Source organism: Rattus rattus, chromosome 18, assembly GCF_011064425.1.
Source record: "Rattus rattus isolate New Zealand chromosome 18, Rrattus_CSIRO_v1, whole genome shotgun sequence".
Lineage (NCBI taxonomy): Eukaryota > Metazoa > Chordata > Mammalia > Rodentia > Muridae > Rattus > Rattus rattus.
The window spans coordinates 15,827,938-15,848,988 of record NC_046171.1 but is presented as its reverse complement, the minus strand read 5'-3'; the positions used below and the strand labels follow the sequence as shown (position 1 = coordinate 15,848,988).

The window sequence follows — 21,051 nt, the reverse complement described above, 5'->3', positions numbered from 1 at the left end:
GCTTACCTTTCTCAAGCCCACACACCCATACCCGCCTCACCTCCTGCCTCAGAAGTCTGCTAAGTTCTACCAGCCTAACATTTCATCTTGCCCAACAACCTTCTGAGGTCGGCCCTCCTCTAGAGCAACCATGTTCCTTGAGATGGTCCCCATGATCTGAGCTTTTCGACCTCAGGAAGGCAGCTGTGAAGCGATCCGTGGCCACGGGTATATCTTTAACGACTTCACACCGAGAAGGCCCATTACGTTCACCCAAAAGGCAGAAAGCAACTGCACGGTATTAGCAGCCTACAGTGAGAAGGCTGAAGAGCTAATTGGTGCCTATGAAGTGTAATGAAAAACATTATCTGAGGATCTCAGAAGGACTCCATGATGAAGATGCTCAACAGGGGGCTGGAGCAATGGCTTATGGGTAAAGCGCTTGTAGTACAAACATGAAGACCTGTGTTGGAACCATAGAACCCATGTAAAGCCACACGCGGTGACCTGTAATCTCAGTGATGGGAGCAATATGATAGAAGCAGAGACAGGAGGATCCCTGAAGCCAGCCTGAAGTGTAAAGATACAAATATACACTTTTTTATCTTTAAAAAAATTAGATTAATTTTATGTGTATGAGTGTTTTGCCTGTATGCATGAGTGTGCACCTCATGCAAGCATGGTCTCTGTGGAGGTCAGAAGAGGGTGTTAGATCCCCTGAGATTAGATCCACAGATGGTTGTGAGCCACCCTGTGCATGCCAAGAATCAAACCGGGATTCCCTGGAAAGGCACTCAGTGGACTAAACTGCTGAGCCATCTCCTGCTCCAACCCCTCGTAATTTTTATTTTTAACTTTGCTCGTTCAAAACTGCAAAGCCTTAAATTTAACGGGGAAGGGAAAACATATGTATAGCACTGAAAGTTCTCCTAATTAAAACCATTATTACACAAGAAACACATTCTAATCCCTCGGGGATATAAGAAAGATAACACAGATACATTTTTAAAAGGCATTGACAAATGGAAGAGCGAGGGGAAGGACTGAAGAACTATAGGTTTGCAACCCTATAGGAAGAGCAACAATATCAACTAACTGGACACCCCAGGGCTCCCAGGAACTAAGCCACCAACCAAAGAGTACACATGGGGGGACCCATGGCATATGGAGCAGAGGATGGCATTGTTGGGGATCAATGGGAGGAGAAGCCCTTGGTCCTGGGAAGGCTCAATGCCCCAGTGTAAGGGAACACTAGGGCGGTGAGGTGGGAGTGGGTGGGAAGTTGGAGAAGCACCCTCATAGAAGCAGGGAGAGGGGGTATGGGATAAGGAGTTTATGGAGGGGAAACCGGAAGGGAGGCAACATTTGAAACGTAAATAAATAAAATAACCAATTTTTAAAAAATCTATATGAAAGTGGGTTTTGCCACCCTCTAAGAATAAAGGGCATCTCAATGTAGAGCTCCCTGTTAAGTTAGCAGTACCAGAAAAATATTATTTTTAGTTAATTATTTCTGCCTTATAAAAATGGGGGGAAGGGGGGGCTCTGTTATGTAAAGCATTATGTTGGGGGGTTGTTATAGAAAGCTAAGTGTAAATGATGACTCCAGCTAAGCCACCGTCCTGGAATAGAGGGACATCCGGAGCAGAAAAAGACCACTCAAATGTGACTCCAAGTGATCTCATGCATGGCTTTGCAGTGGCCCTGCCCCATAGCCTTTGATGCCCTAGGGCTGAAAAAAAGTAACGTAGATTTCTCTGTTACAGGCAGGAAGGAGGATCCAGACAGATGGGTCAGATCACACCTATCTTGTCTTTCAAAAAAAAAAAACAAAAAAAACAAAAAAACCAAAAAACAAAAAACCCGAAAACAATACAAACAAACAAACAAAAAAACCCCACCAACAACACAGGTGCCCAAGGCACACAAAAATTCTTCCTTTTTTCCCTTCACTGTAAGAATCTTGTTTTTCACTTTGTAAAACGCCAGGAGATGGTGTGACTCCCCATTACATAAGTCATAAGTTATGAATTTCCTAGATTATGCAATCCTTCAGAACCATGGCCACAGTCATTTTCTTCAACTGATAATGTTAAGTCCCCCACCCCCCACCCCAGGGAAACATGCATAAGTTATGAGGTGTTTGGGCTTGGAACATCTGGAAATTGGCTTACTAAGCGCTGGCGGGCTGTTATATAAGACGTCCTTCCATTCATGGAACTCTTACTCCAGAAACGTGAGCTCGCCTGCTCCCGTCTTAAAGTCACAAGCAACAACTTAAACGACAACCACGGCAATACTGTTTCCAGCTTACTGAATTCTTAGTCTTCGACGGGTTTCGTTTTATCTGTCCAAAGAGTATGATTTGATTTAGTCAAGCTCCCCTGATGAGGATGAACACTGCTCAGTCATAGACTAAATATGCACCAGGGACCCACAGACACGGCCATCGCTCAGACCTTAACCGATGCACACCCTCTCCTCCACACCATGGCGACATGGAGGCAAAGGGTTTGTCTTGATCAGTAATGAGTGGTCAGAAAAGTCGGAAAGAGCCCAGTTATCCTCAGAAATGCAGCTACGAATTCACACGGGCTTCGGCTAGCCGCTCGACTCCATTTGGAGAGGTTTGTACTCACCACACCTTCTGGAGATGGGGTCCTGAGGCATCTGAAGTTCCCCCAGGTACTCAAACATCCTCTACTAGAGGCCCATCACTTCTCAAGTAGATTGAAGTTTCTCCTCTCTACCTCAAATCTAAAACGTTCTTTCTACCCTCCCCTCCTTTTCAAACTCAGGGGAATAAGTCACATCTGTTTCGTCAAACAGCCAAGGACCTGATACAGACCAAACATTCATTCGGGCTCACATCTGGCAGGATTGGTGGCTTCAGTCATGAGATGTTTGACCCCTAGCTGAGGGGTTACTGAAGCTACTCTATGTCCCAAGCAGAGGCCACATGTCCGTTGAAGGACTCAGCACGGGCGGTACTTCTACCTCAACACCAGTAACCTTATCGTCACACTTGTAAAGGGGAACTTGGAGCAAAGAATTTCTTTCAGAGTTCATGTCTGCTCTGCAGTCTCTCAGTCCAGAAGCATACTCAAAAGTCTCTTCAGGAAAAGCAAGAACAAGATCATAAAATAAAAACACACCCACCTCACATCAATACCCTGTGTCAACTCTATGCCGCCTACCATGTTTGCCACAGGAACCTTTGAATACTAGCTGAACTGAACCCTTGTCTTTGCCACAAGGGTCCTTGGAGATCCTGTTCCCACAAAGCCTTTCTCCAAGGCTCATGACAATTTTACTCCCCTACAATGCTTCTATGGACAATGGAGCTCAATGCTTTCTGACCAAAACAAAGTTTCTAAAGAACAGTGTTTTAGTCATTTAATTCATGTGATTGACGGTGACCACATATATGAACTCTTTAACCAAAATGTATTTAAATGTAAACTCATTTCAGTTGAATTAAGAACAGTCTAACAGGCTTTGGAGCCAGAGGGCGGGGGGAATAGAGGTGATTTTCTTGTCTAAAATGGGGGTCCAATGTAGAATGCCAGACAAACAAAAACTAAGGCTTCACTCCTAGGATGAGGTAGATGGGACCACCCCGGCGTGGTTGCCTTTCCCAGCCGGATATCAGTTCTCAAGGCTGAGCGCCTGAGGTTAAGACTGCTCATGGAAACTGGATGGTTTCACTGCAGCCTTCCGTGAAAAGCCGTCTTCTTGCCATATCTCTAGGACTCACATCCAACAATGAGTTTCCAAAGACCAGGAGGATGTTCCTGTCACCACAGGCAAGAACAGCAAAATGAGGGAAATCAAATGTTTATCGCCATCAAGTAACTTCTTCGGATTCCCCACGGAGCGCACTTAAGAAATAGATCGAGAGAAACGGAAATATTTCCCTAACTTGGCTCAGACGGCTCATTGTGACATTCAGGAGAGTTGACAGGCGTGATCTGATGGCTGGTCCCCCACGCCCACCCCCCAACCTCCATGATTAATCATCTGTGGGTTCTATTCTGGCAGGAACCGTGTCCAAATTGCATTGCCAAGGGCCTGGGAGCTTTGAGCCACCTGGGCGACACCCAAGGACAAGAGCTCAGGAACTCTCTCTGCTCACACGCCGATGAGGTTTTTTTCCTGGAATGCTGAAGTCAGGGCTTTTAGACCCTCCCTCTCTTGATTCTCACTATAGTGTATATTTTTCTTCTTGTTGACAACAATCTAATGTGCCTGGAAACCACTCCGCGAGCCTATGTTCCACTTGGGAACACCTTAATACTTTTGCAGATGGCTTGGAGCCTTTCGTTTTTTTAAAACCAGCCATGAACTCTAAATCATCTTGCCATATTTCTGCACTGCTAGAGAAAACGCACTGGAGGTAACCACACTCATTTTGTTTTGTTTTGTTTTTTTTTCTCAAGACCACAGAGCTGTCAATGAACAAGGACTCAGTGAGTTCATTAGCTCAAGGAAGGTATCCGGGACACTCACATTCGTTTCGGTTCCTTCCAGAAGACCTGAAGACAGGAGCCTTGGTTGGCTTGTGTCACATAGGACAGTGAGTTCAGAAGGCAGTCATAGGAGCACAGGTCAGACTGGGAATGTCACTGAGACCAATGAAACGCTAATGATGTTCAGGACATACAGCAGTCGCTGCTAGGATTCAATTCCCCCCGAGCACACAGAGATGTGAACAGTGTCTTCAATTGCCCTACAGAGGGAGTGGACGGGGCTCCAATGTTTCCCTTGTTGAAGGCTACCCTTGGATACTCAAGAGCTAGAATCTTCATGCACATTCCAGGCTGTTGTGGCTCAAAAATCATTCCCTCAGGGCTGCCAAAGAGCCCAGGCAGGTCTACAGAGACCAATACTAGATAGGAGGTATCAGTATGCACAGGAAATAGCTATCTTGGAGTTGGCGGTACTCGGAAGCTGGTCCCGGGGCAAAGTCACAGCGTCACCAGTGTGGGCAAGCAGCCAACTACGGGCTCGATCAAACTGACCTGGTCAGCTAATTCTATAAAGTTGTATCTTGAGTCTCAGGGCCTCTGAGACCTATGGGGTAGAGGAGACTTTCGTGGGCTCATTGCCTTTCAAGGCGTAATCAAGGTTTTCTCTTTTCCATGCCCTCCCTCTTCAAGACACATGTCTTCCCCTCAGGGTTGTTTCTTCCACCGCTTCCATTATTCAAATTCATCCCACCTTTGCAGATCCATACTAAGTATAAAAACCCTAAAAATACCTCCCTTGGTTGTGGCCCCCACTTTCCTCCTCTTCAAAGCTAGAAGTGGCGATGGCAAATTTGGACATTTTAAAGCATTTTCTTAAGTGAGAAGAGCAGGAATCCTCAGCCCCAAGGGCAGACACTAAGATGCGTGTTTTGTAAACTCCTTCAGCTCACTAGAGTAGCCACTCAGCAAAGCACACCCACGGCAACTGGAGGAAAAGGAGCCACGGGTTCTTCCTATCTCTATCCCAACAGACAGAGGTTACTTGGGTTTGCCCTGGGCGATTCTGACAAGGGGTAGGCAGCGGACAAGTTTAGGTTGGAAGCACCCAAGGAAATATAGGCAATTCATTAGTGATATTAGCAGATTTAATCTAGGATGGAGAAGAAAGCTGGCCTGAAGTCAGAACAGGCAAGGGAGCGATAGTTACTCATGGCGGTCATGAAACAGAGGTTGACGTTTCGTTGAAAGAGGTGTTGTCGCCTTAGTCTTGTGTCTAGTGGACTCAAGCACATCCTCTGGTGGCTTATCTTTTGCTGAGGTAATTATTTTCAGTGGGGAACACTAGCGTCTAGACGCTGAGACTGTTTCCTACCTTCTTCACAAGTGTGGTGGTTTGAATATCCTTGGCCCAGGGAGTGGCACTATTAGGAGGTGTGGCCTTGTTGGAGGAAGTGTTTTACCCTGGGGGTAGGCTCTGAGACCCTCCTTCTAACTGCCCGGAATAGTCTGCTCTTGGCTTCGTTTGGATAAAGATGTAGGACTCTCAGCTCTTCCAGGAAGTCTGCCTTCCAAGCCTGCCTGGAGGCTTCCGCCTTGATGATAATGGACTGAGCCTCTGAACCTGTAAGCCAGCCCCAATTAAAGGTTGTCCTTATAAGAGTTGCCTTGGTCATGGTGTCTGTTCACAGCAACAGAAACCCTAACTAAATCAAAAAGTCATCTGAAAGATACCAGAATAACCTAAGTCACGAATATATTAGCTTCTAGTCTATCCTAAATCTAATGATTAGGCAAACAGCTTAAACCCTAACTTGTCACTTCAACTGCTTTTCAAGTACTGGGCATGTGATATCAATAAGATTCTATACACAAAAGGAAAGGCAAGAATCCAAGAGACTCAAACCTGATCAGTAAATACACCAAACGTTAGCCCACAGCAGGAGCTGAGTTAAATGTGGAGACAAAGTGTTCACCCTGTCTGCAGTCTTGGGAGAAGCCACCTGTGATAGCAAGTGTCAGTAGAGGCTGCTTAAAAAAGGAGGTGGGGGCTGGGGACTGAGATGTTGCTTGGTGACACAGTGCTTAATGAATCTCTAGGCCCTGAAGTCAACCTCTGGTCACACACACACACACTTTACAATATTAAAAATAAATATGTTTAAAAGTGACCTTACTTTTTTTTTTAATGTCTGTAAATTGCCAATGGTATAAATCCTGTGAGATACTCACCCAAGAGAAAGCTTGGGAGGGTTGGGTGGAAACACACTCACTGGGTTATAAAACAAGGGAAATCAAGACACAGTGGTTGACCGCAAATATTAATATCTTCGGTGAATGAAAACGGCCTTTCCTTTCTTCTCCCCTTCTTAGTTTACACAATTCCCAACTTAAGTAGGACAAACCAGGGCTCCCCTTATGCTGGGTCACACCTGAGAGACTGTTTGGACCACACAGAAAAGGCAGGTGGCACATCCCAAGTGGGGAAGGTCAGAAACCGGTGTCCATCCTGGTAAGAAGTTGAATGGTAAGACAAGGGAAACCACTCCCAAACCTGAATGTTCTTAGTTATGAACGTCTCTAGAGAAAAAGATGGGGCAGAGACGGAACAAAAGCCAACCCCAAATAACACACCGAAGTTACTCGTTCTTCACTGGAATATAAGGAATTGGAAACGATTCGGAAACTTTCGCCATTAGAATGGGGAAACAAAGCCCAACAGCCAGAAAGAGAGCCAAGCAATTTATTGGGTATCCTTTCTACCCTGCCAAGAAAACTCTGGAATTTGATGACTCTCGTACAATATTTGTAAGGGCTTCTCATGTCCTGACAAAATAAACACAGACACCCATTTTCATGCTCTTAAAATCGAAGGCCTAACCTTTGGGTAATTTACATTCGCATTCCAAAGTTCTGCATGTTAACACGCACTTTTTTTTTGTTTTAAGCCTTTAAAAATCGACACGCTGCTGTTTAAAGTCAAGCTGCTTCTCTCTGCAGTTTGTACTGGAAATAGTAGGTGGAACGCTTATACCGTCAAGAGGAACAAGTGGTGTGAGACAAAAATGCTTAGGAAACTTCATCCAAGTAGCGAGACTATTTAGAAAGAATGCAAGAGGGACGAGCTACTATCATAAGGAAAGGGTGTAAGCAACAGCCAGGAGGAGGGATCGACGGCTCTCAATAGAACACGAACATTCCACGAACATATGGAAATGCTTGGCCATTCTACTCATTAAGGGCGTCACGGCTATTCCTGGTTGCAACCTTGACTACCTCTGGAATAAACTACAATCCAGACATGGAGGGCACACCTGTGAGCCAGATCTTGAGGCATAATGGTCATGAAAAGCTGAGGTCCAGGCAAGGTAGTGCATGCCTTAAATCCCAGGAGGCTGAGGCAAGGAGATCTCGGAGTTCAAGGTCAACTAGGAACAAAGCACACACCTTTAAACCGGGTCACACCTTCTGCTGGAGGCCTACATAGGACATTGGAAGAAGGAAGACTCACTTTTCTTCACCTGCTTGCACTTACATGCTGGCACCTCTGTTGTAACCTACTTCTACAGAAGACCAGCTGAGACAACTAGCCTTGTGAGACCGAAGAACTACTAGGTTCTTGGACTTCCCATTCACAGCTGTCCATTGTTGGGTTAGCTGGATGACAGACTGTAAGTCATTACAATAAATTCCCTTAATATATAGAGAGAGACATTCCATACGTTCTGCGACTCTAGAGAACACTAAGACAAAGGGTAGAATACAACAATAACAGTACTTTTCACTGGGTATCGGAGGTTGGCCAAGAGCCAAGGAGCTGTCTCTCCCTTCTAGAACTCAGTTCCACATGGTGGAACAGCCGCTTGGAAGACGGATGCAAATCTGGAAAACATTGGAGCTGCTCACATCCTGTAGCCTAGGAATTCTACTTCTGAAACTTCACGGAACCTGAAAACACACACAGACAGACAGATCACTCTGAGTGTAGAAGAAACAGAACTCAGCCTGCTGGCCATGAGACAGATTCGCTGAGTTACGTTACCTGGTCATCCCTTACACGCATACAGTGGCATTTCAAACGGACACAAAAATAAAAGGTTATTTGTGTCCTGACCAGGAAGATCTCCACGCCTTACTCTTCTGAGGACATCTGACTGCAAAACTATGGGTAGAATAAGTCTATCTTCCAACAACAGAAAGACGCAATGTCTATATAAATCGAGTAACCAAAGCCACGCCTACGAGGCTGTGATTTTTATTTTTATTTCAGGCAGAACTTATTTTGCCTTGAGAGTAATCTCTGGCAGCGAGGATAGAAAGGGAACATACCTCCTCATTCCTGAAATCCCTTTAATATCTTTTGATAAGAATGCCTCTGCCTATCCAAGGCCTGTGTAAAAAAAATGCAACAACGAGCTATCAGTCGTTCGGTAATGGCCCCAAAGGGGCACTGGGTAGAAAGTAGACGCCACCACAATTTATGATCTTTAGCTAATGAACAACACCACATAACAGCTCAGTTCTGTCAGCGACTGCCGAAGCCCTTCGTGGGAATAATTTAATTGCTACTGACAGGCCTAATAGATGTCACTAGGATCTATTCCAGCAGTACCATGACTGATGGAGCTGAGGGAGAAACTGGGAAAGGTCCACACAGGATTTGGGAAGCCATTGAAGCTGGGTGCCTACTTCCAGTCTGTGACAACGAGCAGCAGCGCCCCTGTGACAACGTATAATGATGGTCAGAAACCCGTGGGCTTGTCACTTATCAGAGAGACATATGCCAGTAGGGAATGGAAGTCGACAGGCATAAAACCAAAGGACAGAAAGTCTGTCCCAAAGCTCTGAAGCCAAAGTCATGGAGTACGAAATACACTGAGAAGACACAAGTGAGTGATTTTGCACAGTTACCCTTGTCATTCGAACCTGATCACAAGGTAGCTTCTAAAATAGACTGTTCATGCAATATAAAATATATGAACTTCAGTAACTTCTCACCATGAACAAGCTGCATCCTTTCTCACATCAGTTATAGTACACACACACACACACAAACATGCACACACATATACACACACACTCATACACATACACTCACATGCTCACACATACATATATACAAACATAAACACACACACATACATACATGCGCACATACACCATACATATACACACATGCATGCACACCCCCCACACACACATACACACAAACATGCACAGACATGCACACATGCATATACTCGCAACATACATACACACTCACACATGTACACCCTCATGTACACACTCACATATGCATACACACAAACATGAACACACATATACATATACATACACACATGCACATATACAACCATACTTATATACACATCTATGCACACACACACTTCCATACACACAGTGGGACTAGCAATATTCTGTCAAGCAGGTTCTGTCAAGAAACCAAAATGTCCTTTAAAGGGAATATTGCATAGGGCTAACAAGAAAGTGAGTTCTCAATCCCAGAGTAGATATTGAAGAATATCTCTAGGCATCCTGCTAAGTGGAGGACAATCAGTGAAACCAAATGCAATGGATGAGTGGAAGATATGCCTCAGTACTAAGAAAAAAGTCACAAAAGCCCACAGAGGGCACATGAGTGTATATTAGTATCTTACCAAGAGAAGGAAGTCGCTAAGGATGTGCATCTGAAGTCTCCCAGCTGCTTCAGTGCTTGGTAGCTCATGTCTTTTTAGCTATGAGCCCCATGGTGCATGGCTATATCCATCCAGTCACCTCTTAGAGCATCTCTTCATGCTAAGTTTTGAGAGCCATGAACAAAGCCATGTGCGTGCGGGCTTTCCCTGGACGTGAGGCTTGTCTGACTCCCTTAGCCACAGCAAGAAGTGTGATTTCTGAGTCATTATGAAAAGGCTCTTTTAATTCTGCATGAAACTGTCTTCCAAAACGTCCCTACCGCCCTGCAGCCCACCACCTATGACTCAAGCTTCCAGTTGCTACACTGTATCAGCAGCATTTGCTCCTGTCAGGGCTCTGAACTTGAGCCATTCTATCAGGCATGAAGTGGAATTTCATTTAACATACCATTCCCCGAGACATAGATGGTCAGCCTCTCACCATCTGCTCGTCTCCTTTGGTAAAGTATCTGTTTGGATCGTCTGAGTACATTCTGAGCTGTTTGCCGGTTACTGTTGATTCTTTAAGAGTTCTTCCTGTATTGCAGCTACAGTTTTACCAGGTATGCCTTCTGTAGCTATGGCTCCTCACCTCTGGATTGTCTTGTCCCTGCTTTCCCCGTTTCTATTATTTTCTAACATCTCTATTCAATGCCAATGAATGTGCTTCCTAAGTTAATGGAAGATGCCTTTCAAAAAACAAACCAACAACAACAACAAAAAAAATGCCCTATCAGATGTATAATATTACATTTAACAGGATATCTGGAAAGTTAAGAAAATCCTCGCCTCTGTCCCAACAGTGGCCACCACTTATACAGGAGAGAGAGAGGAAGAGAGGGAGGGAGGGAGGAAGGAAGAGAGGGAGGGAGAGAGGGAGGGAGACAGAGACAGAGAGAGACAGAGAGACAGAGAGAGACAGAGACACAGAGAGAGACAGAGACAGAGAGAGAGAGACAGAGAGACAGAGAGAGACAGAGACACAGAGAGAGACAGAGACACAGAGAGAGACAGAGACACAGAGAGAGACAGAGACACAGAGAGAGACAGAGACACAGAGAGAGACACAGAGAGACAGAGACAGAGAGAGACACAGAGAGACACAGAGAGACAGAGACACAGAGAGAGAGAGAGAGACAGAGAGACAGAGACACAGAGAGAGACAGAGACACAGAGAGACAGAGACACAGAGACACAGAGACACAGAGACATACACAGAGACACAGAGACATACACAGAGACACAGAGAGACAGAGACAGAGATAGTTTTTTAGCCAATGCTCCTCAGAACAGTGGTTGCCACTCAAACAGGAAAGACATTATTCTAAACCATGGCTCGACTCTCACATACATCAAGGGTCCTCGTGTCAGCATGATCAACTGTGAGCTGAGGGCTGACTACGTACCAGAGGCAAAACAAGGAGTACGAGGGCTGACTATGCCCTGGAACTCAACCTGCATGATCCTGACCTCTAGAGAACAAAGTACCAACCAAGTCTAACATTCTACAGCTTCCCTTTGCCACATACACAGCATTATAATCTAATAATACGCACGTGCATATGCCCAGCAACAGATGGGGTGAAAGGTCCCATCAGTGTCTCATAACCTGTCTTCTAATCCATCCCGGCAAGGTTACAACTTTCTGACACAGGAGCAGGTTGCACACTGATGGGAATATTTTGATTCTCTTTCCTCTGAATACTGAAGCATCAGCTCTTTGGCCATGTATAGCCCCTAAGACACTTTCCCCAGGAAACAGTAACGAGTGTGTAGTTTCTCCTCATGTGAAGAAGACCTGTCAGATACCTGTTTGCTCTCAGGGGATGCAACCAAAAATAATAAAATCTCAGGGAAATGTTGGCGATGCTCTTGTTTCTTTTGGGAGAAAGAGAAGGGCCAGATGCGATCCTATTTACTTCCAAGCCAGGACACGCCCCCAGTGATCCAGAGAATGCCTGCTGTCCTTGCTGGTCCTGTGGGGTAGCCAATCGTAAACTGTCACCGAAGCCACCTGTGGGGAGACTGGTGCCTGCTACTTTGTCTAACTCTAGAACAAAGTTCCATCCATGCTGACCCCCCAGTCACTTGGAATTGGACACAAAGACTTTAATATGGAACCCCCTTTACCTTCACCAGTCTACGAAGAGATTGATGACCCCATTAAAAGCGAAGAGAAGACTGCAAGGAAAACATTTACCTAATTTAAGAGACAGACCTGTCCAATTTGAGTATGCAGCATAGCCATCCCTCTGCGATAAGTTCTCATTACTAACTGCTTTTATCTCTCTGTTAGGGCAGCTCTAGCCGGAGTTCCATTTGGAAAAGCAAACTTTGTTCAAAATGCTATTCGTATTTTAATGAAGTTTCCTTTAACTTAAAATAGGCCAGAGCTCAGAAAAGCATACTCAGAAACTGAGAAGTCCGCCTGAAGTTATTCCAGGTTAGTAAAACTTTATAGTTTCAAACACTTTAATCCTTAAACACTGGCTTCGCTAGCACAGACCTCAAGCTTTCTCTGTGTAAACTCTTTGGCTGTAAGAGCTTCAGTTTTATATTCTCCCACGCAAAATGAATTCATGCAGGAGAGAAGAAACACGAAGTATTTATTTGTCTTAGCTGTGACTCCCCTGAAGAGAATCTTGGGGTCACTGATTCAGATGCCTGCCTGTTGCTGGGATCTTAAATTTCTCCATTCCTTGTGTCTTAAATGGACCTTCTGCCTTATCCAATAGCCCAAAACACTCTGGGGAATAGTTATAAAAACTCTATCTTCCTCAGTCTACATGAGCGCGTGCATGTGAGTGCACACGAGTGCACACATACGTGCATGCAGGCGAACACACGCAAGCACACAGGCACGGTGTGTCTGCCTGTCTGTGTGCACTTCTATAAACTACCGTGCAGAAAATAACCCTGCTGATATGCTTCCTACCCCCATTCTACCAAGCATTCGCTCAGAGGGGAAAGAAAGAGGGAGGAGGGTGAAGAATAAGAAGACGTGAGCGGGGAAAGGAGAAGACAAAACACTGGATGCTCTTTCGCACAGAGACGCAGGAACCATGCGGATAGCACCAGGTTATCTTCACTGCAAATGTCTCGGGACAACGAAGATGACGGAAATATCTTCTGCAGCAGTGTGGCTCTTAGGACAGCAGGACAAGCAGCATCGTGGTGGTTGAGGGTGGGCGTCAGCTGTGGTTGCCCCTACCCCTTCACCTGACTCCACATCGTCGTCTTAGTGACCAATCATACTTCTCTCTCAGGTGGTGAGTTTTCGTTTCCCAAACTCCGTCTGACCCTTTCACGACCACCATAGGATCTTGTCAAATTACAGATTCCCAGCCGGCCTCTGCCTGGGTCACCACCTAAGAACTGTTGAGAACTTTTCTAGAGAAGAATCTGAATTTTCTAACTGAAGTAAACTCAGGCTCTGGCTTTCTGCCTATGTGCCAGGCAGTAACCGCCAGCGCCTCGGCCAACGTGGCCGAACAGGCACCAGGGCAGCCATTCCGATAAAGCAAACACGAGGGCTTAAAAGATAAGGTTTGGAGGGAGCTACTGGGAGCTAAATTTGGAAAACGCAAAACTGGATTCTGGTAAGAGGAAGGAGGCGGCAGGTAGGATGAGTGGGGGCCGTGAAAAAAAAATGTTTATGTGGACTCAAATATTCAGGCAAAGCACTCTAAAAGCACAGAAAACAAACCCATAGCGGGGTCATTCCTCAGCACAATCCAGGGTATCCACACATCCCTGACCTTCACACCACCATGGGGTTTGGATTCAATAAATCTAGGACATGGCACGGGCCCAGGAACACACAGGCATACTGTAGTCTCTTTCATAATGAGGTCTGGGAATAAGAGAAGGCTTGCAAACAAATAGCCCCCCCCCTCTCTTACAACACGCAGGGACGGAAGGCAACAACAGCCCACCAGATGAGCAGATAATTCCCTTCCCAACCCCCTCCTGCTGTTTAATTTTACTAGCTCCAGAATACAGTGGAAATTCCATCTCAAAATTAAGAACAGGGATGCATACGTTATACGCATATTCCGTTTGATATCAAGAAGGGGCTGAGCAGGATGTTAGGCCAAAAAAGGATCGATCGGCTTCTTGTTTCAATAACAGCCATCGAGCCAACTGAACAGTAAATCCCTCCGAGGCACGCCATCGATCGTCTCTTCCCTGATCTCTCCCGGCATCCGACATCTTCTTCTCCTTGTGTAGTCCTATGTGCAGTCAGAGTACTTCATAAATAATGAAAAGTAAAATGAAGTCCGTTAGACCTGAGCCTGCAGGGGCCAATTCCTAAGCAGAAATCCAGATGTTAACATCAGCCGGGAGAAAGCTGACCCAAATACTCTTGGATGCGCCGCTGAAGCTCTTGTATCGGCGAAGCGTGATCCATCACCAGGATGTGCGGCACAGCGGAGCACCCCAGAGATTCAAGGGTGTCAATGACGGAAGCCATCCCAAAACCACAACACGATACCACTCATCTCCCTGGTCCCCAGCTCTCTAAAGTCCAAAACCACATTTTCAACAACAACAACAACAACAATACCAATAACAAAATTTATCAACAACTGCTCTTGAGAACGGGGGAAAAAAGATCACCATGGCTACAAGAACAAGACATCTGAAATCATCCCAAATTGCCTTAACATTCCTATTTCTTCAGGGTTTCCATTGGGGACTGGTTAAATTTCATTCTCATTAAGCTAGCAATGCAGTTAATTTCATTTCTTAAGTAAAAACACCCAACAACAGGGCATGGGGCTCCGGGGTACGCTCAAGTTTCAAGTTCCTCGCTGCGTCAACCAGGGATTATTTTTTTTAACAGTCAAACAAACGACAGGTGACCCACCGGTTTCTTCCATTGCACAGTGAGGATGAGACAGCCGGACATGTGACAAAAGGTCTCAATTAATTAGGAGCATCCCCTTTAGCATTGAGCACAAACATGGCTTATACAAAGATTTGGAACTACGCATGAAAACGAAGCCTGTCTGATTTCGACCGGTTAAAACTAACAGTCCCGATTCCTTGTCGCCAGGAGCCAAATGAAAAGCAGTAAGTCTGAAGTTTCTATAGGCCTGCCTTGTCTAGTTGAAGACACTCAGACACGGACACACACATCGAACACACCAAATGCTCTGTAACATTACTTCTATTCTACAAGATGGGAACACAAGATGAGACCGAAGGAAATCTAGACTAAGACATGAAAGGGAACTGAGACTCTATGCCAGGTTAAATTGTCACTTAGCAATATGGTCCCAGAAGCTAGAGCAAGAAGACAAACTCAGCAGCAGCAACCATTCGAAGGGCAGACAACAAGACAGAGGGCAGGCCACACAACATGACATGGCTCAGCTTGCAGGAATGCTATATGTGGGGCCGTTTGGTGGCATTTGTATTATTCCCCTATGACTATAGAAATAGCCATTAAGTATTCACAGCAAGATGGCTGAAACTATAGTATATTTGCAAATATATATTTATATATTTATTTTATATATACATATAGTATATGTTATATTTCTTTTTTGTTATTTTTGTTATATTTCTACATATTTATATTCATAATTTTTATTTATATATAAATGTGATATAGAACATATCAATAAATGTTAATATGTAAATATAATGTGTATTCTTAAAATGCACACTGAAAAGGCACATTTGAGAATACCACAGGATCCTAGAAAAAAAACAAGTGAGTCAGTGTTCCCTCCCATCTCTGACCATCTATGGGTAGGCAGTTCTAGGCGTAAGGTACGGAAATGTCTGCTCTAAAATGTAGTTGGTCTAATACTGTCAGGTAGATGGAAAAGATTCATTTGAGAAAGGAGGAAGTCTACAGTTTGTTCACACGAAAGAAGGGCACTATATACAACGTCTCTTAAATCTAGGCTATGACGAAACAAAAAAAACAAAAAAACAAAAAAAAAAAATAAAAAAACACCACCAACAACAACAAAAAAAACCACCTTAAAGTCTAGACAAGGGGAACACAGGCTATGACCCCCATGTAGAACTGCCATTCCTCATGTCTGCTGATCTGACAGACATCCTTCAGAGCACAGGTTACTGTGAAGTCTATTACAGTAATATTTTTATTGTAATACTATTATTTAAACATTTTTTTTCTGCTGCCGCAAATCCACCTATTTATTTTAGTCATGAAAATCCTCCCCAAATACGGTTATTTGACAAGCACTCGAGGACAAAGGTGAACAGAACCGAAGCTTTTTTTTCCCCAGCAATTCCGGAAGCTCACTTTTCAAACATACCTACTCCCCCCGTCCAAATTACCTTTCTTGGATTTGGCCCCGATCTTCAGTTTGGACGGCCATGCAATCTGCGTGTTTGTCTCCTCCATGATCTGAGTCAGGAATCAAGAGAAAAATATTGACTCAATTAAGAACTTGTATTTACAGATAAGATTTTCACACGTTCAAAGGGGAAAAAAATCTTATTTTCGTGTTTCTAGCTTTGTGTTGATACGACAAGATGATCTCAGCTTAAAACAATGCAAACATCTTTCTAAAGGCTCCAGGGAAACGAGGGGATGTGTTTTTCTAAGCCCTGAATCTATTGATAGTATTCAAGTCTCTGTTGTTCTCTCCCTGATTCCAGAATTTTAACAGAAACAAGACATGGACAAGTAATTAACCCAGCTTGTTGCCAGGACCATGAGAGATGCTTGAACTGAATAAAATTCATCAAGATCATCATCTATATACCAGACGTGACTTCTGTAATACAAAACTAAGAGTTAAGCCATACTAAATGAAGATTTCCTCCCATTCCCCACAATGAAACACCCCCCACTCCCCACCCCCACCCTTCTCTCTAGACACATTTGTATTTCATTAAAACTGATGAAATACTTCGAAACACAGCATCCCTTCACAAAGCTTCATTTCCCGTCATCCTTCCCATGGGTGTTTGCCCTAGTTCTGCCCACTCATATATGCAGATAATACCAGCAGAAGGAAAGGAACGACAAGGAGCCTAGTACATAGTGTCAGGGAAAGTGGAGGTGGCCGTGACGAGGCAGAAGTCACAGACCGCAGCACAAGTGAAGCCACAAGTGATCGGAAAGGCTCAGAGTCTCCTTGTCAATTCCCCACTTTGTATGAACAGAAAACTAACAAGAAAAGAAGAGGCAACAAAGTAACACCAGGCAACTTCTAGGTCTAGCAGCAAGAGACCGTCCATAACTACTCAGAGCCCACACCCGGCAGAGACCAGACAGAGCAAGATGAGACTTATTTTCTAATATGGATTTAGAGTTAACGAAACAAGTCAATGGTGACGACAACTAACTAAGTTCACACACTAAGTTGTGTACTAAGAACACAACTAACACTGATTTCCTCCTCTGGCCTGTGTACCAGACGTGAGAGTAAATGGTTAACGCAGGTCTCCTTCACTCAAGCACCCGACAGCTCTCAGCAGACGCCTCAAGGCTGGCAAGCCTACTCATGGGTTCTGTCTGCTGTCGGGGATGTTAGAGGTTGGGCCAACATTTGAACGTCCAAGAACTTGGCATAGCGATTCAGATCTCTGATTTTCCGGAAAAATTGGTGGATTCCGTACAAGGAATTCATGACAGCATTTGGTTGGCACGGACAACAGTTGCCTGCTGTGTGCTATGCCAGTGGGGCCTCAGTTGCTCCAGAGCCCCACTGTGTCCCTGATGCCGAGGTCAAACGTCACTTGTATGCTGCCGCTGACTTGTTTGTAGCGCTTACTGGTCCCTTGGCCCAACTGCTGTTTTTCTTGGAAAATATTTCTACTTGAAAGTAACAAAACAAAAATCCAAGCCACAACTGTCTATGCTTGGTCTATATACCAATCTGATCCAGAAGAAAAAGGGGAGCTTCTCACCCTCTAAGACCTGCTGGTCCCTGCCTGCCTCCCCTCTGCTAATTAACAGAGTTGACATCAGCATTAACTTGATTAACTCTGTTATTGGTTTTGGGTTCTAGTGTTGTTTTGGTTTGGGTGGGTTTGTTTGGGGATGTGGTTGTTTTTGGTTTTTGGAGGATTGTTTGGGGGTTTTTTTGTTTGTTTGTTTGTTTGTTGTTTTGAGACAAGGTCTCAAATCTCTAGTCTTCATGTCTCAGCTTTCGAACTTCTGGGATTACAGAATGTGGCGACCCAGCCCAACTCTCTCCAGGAGTATTAAAAAATTAAGATAAAAAAAGGGAGTATGTCTCGGGGGTTAAGAGTACTTGCTGCTCTTACTGAGGACCTGAGTTCTATTCCCAGCACCCACATGACTACACACAGTCATCTATAACTCCAGTTGCAGGGGGTTTGACACCCTCTTTTGAACTCTGTGGGCACCGCACACACAAGGGGCACATAAATACACACAACAGAAAAGCACTTCTTTGTCTTTTAGAAAAACCATTTCATTCGCTTTTAAGATTATGACGTAATAACATCATTTCTCCCCTTCTCTTTCTCCCCTCTCAACCTTCTATAGATGCCTCCTGGCAGTCTTCAAAACTCATGGTGTCTTTTTTATTAACTGTTGCTACGCCCATATACAGCTATGTAGATAATTATATTACTAAGTATAATCACAGCAAACCTTTTCAAAAAATAAATGATTAAATAAAATAATACTATCCTTTTTGACTGCCTGTGTTCTAGCTGTGCAGTAGACGTCCCCTTCTGACTGCACAGTAAATGATGTCCCCTCCCTGCCTTACCGCTTTGGGACCTGTGAATCTACTGGTCTCCCTTCCCATGTTCCAGTCCAGGATCCTTCTCACACTCAACCTCCACCCATCGCCTGCTCAAGGATTCTTCCCATCCTTCCGTCACCCAGTTAGAATCACCCCGACTCTCTACTACACTTGCCTTCTCTCTTATCCTGATGTCAAGCAAGTGTCCTCTTACCTTCTGCGTTTACACAGTCCGAAAGATTAAAGTTGAGCTCAATGCCCAGCACACAGCAAGCACCAGGTATGTTTAGGCAAAATGGCTCTGATAATGCCCTTACCTAGCTACCTCACTGGAGTGAGGTACCATTCTCAGTCAAGTTTAACTATGTCATGCGGGACAAGCTGGTCTCATTCTCCATCTATGTAGATTAGTTGTAGTATCTACTACTTGAGCAGCCACAAGGACTTGAGAAGATGGATGGAGCCCTTAAATGCTTACTGATGCCAATGACTCTAAGGAATGGCTAGCTTAGAATGAGTGCATAAGAAAGATTCGAAAGGGGCTGGGGAGATGGCTCAGAGGTTAAGAGCACGGACTGCTCTTCCTGAGGTCCTGAGTTCAATTCCCAGCAACCACATGGTGGCTCACAACCATCTGTAGTGAGATCTGGTGCCCTCTTCTGGTGTGTCTGAAGACAGCTACAGTGTACTTGTATATGATAAATAAATAAATCTTTAAAAAAAAAAAGAAAGAAAGAAAGATTCTAAAGGATACGCGGAAGAGCATCCATCAGCACAAGAGATCCTTTGAACCTCAATTTGTACTGTGAGGAAGGATCAGGTTTCCTACCATCTGCATGTGTGGATAGACCCCGAACAGACTTAAAGACAAGACGTGGCACAGACCAAGACTTTCAGGCTCGTGTGACTGACTGTCACTTCGGTATTAATAACTGACGACCAGGTAAGAAGCTACAGCAGGATGGAGTGGCTTATTTTGCTTCCAGAGTGAGAAGTTTCCCCTCAAGAGCTTATCAGTTAAGCGGATTACTCATCGGTCTCTTGGAGGATGGCAGGGCGGGTGTATCCCAGTCAAGTTAGAAACGGGAAAGGTAGGAGGAGGGGGAGGGTGAAGGGGTTCGGGAAGCCCCTAAGCTCCATGCACAGGAGAGCCAGAGAGATGGGGATGACTCCAGAACACGGGACAGCTCAAGGGATGTGCACACATCGAGCTATGCAAAAAGGTTTCCAAAATGGACGAAAAGGGGGGCCAGAAGAGGTAAAGTCGGGAAGACTTGGAAAGACACCGTATGAAGCCCCCAGCAAGAAAAATGAACATCTCAGTCTCAGGGGGAAAAAAGACAATTTCTGAAGTGACATCCAGAAAAAGAAAATGGTTCTGGGTTTTCTTCTGTCGTATTTTTGTTTCTGTGACTTCTGCTCTTGTAGTTGCTACGTGCCACACGACCAAAGCCCAGGAAATAAACTGCTGACTTCAACTCACCTTCTATACACGTTTAAAAGAAAAAAGTATCCTTTTAAATTATGGGACTAGGAAGAAAGTTCTGTGGCTTTCTAGTGGGTGGAGGCACGTACTTCTCTTTAATAAGAGGGTCTCGTGTGTTCCCAAAGGTCGCTTAGCTATTACTAGGAAGTCACTTCCCAGAAACCCGCTGTGAGCCTTGGTTCACATGTAAGGCAATACTCGGTGCAAAATGTCCGATTTCCATCCAAGGACTAATTGGATTAAGTGGCTAACTCTGACCACCTCTCTCCCAGGAGGATGTTGATGGCCTCAGCTAGGTAAAAAGTGACCTCAACATTGTGAAATGGCCTCAAACGCCTCTCGCTTCCTTATGGAAATAAAACTATAAATACCGTTGTGTCCGCTAAGCTACAGAACGCAGAAGCATGCCAAGCCACAAAACCTTGGACAAAAACGAGAAGGACTGCTCTCTGCACCAAAGGGGATAAAAAAAACCTGAAAGTGAGTTCAAGATAGACTCTGTGCACACATTCACATACCACTTGTACGTGGAGGCCAATGGTCAGCAATAAATGTCATCTGTCAATCTCCCTCTTTTCCTTTTAGTTTACTTTTTCATGTGCACAGGATGCGGAGGGTGGTGGATGCATCGTGGCGAGTGTCTAAGAAGTCAGACGGCGACTTTTAAGAATTCGCTCTTTCCTTCTATCTTCCGCACTCTGGGACTGAACTTGGGTCATCAGACTTGGCCACAA

General features: G+C 44.7%; 1 protein-coding gene across 2 annotated transcripts in view; it reads right to left on the bottom strand.

The window, feature by feature from the left end:
* The window catches only part of Bicc1 (BicC family RNA binding protein 1), a 242,517-nt gene that overhangs the window by 94,181 nt on the left and 127,285 nt on the right, over positions 1-21,051 (bottom strand). For both annotated transcript variants that reach the window (XM_032888580.1, XM_032888581.1), the window contains exon 3: positions 16,442-16,511. In XM_032888580.1, the coding sequence (XP_032744471.1) occupies positions 16,442-16,511 (70 nt within the window). The remainder of the gene's footprint in view (positions 1-16,441; positions 16,512-21,051) is intronic.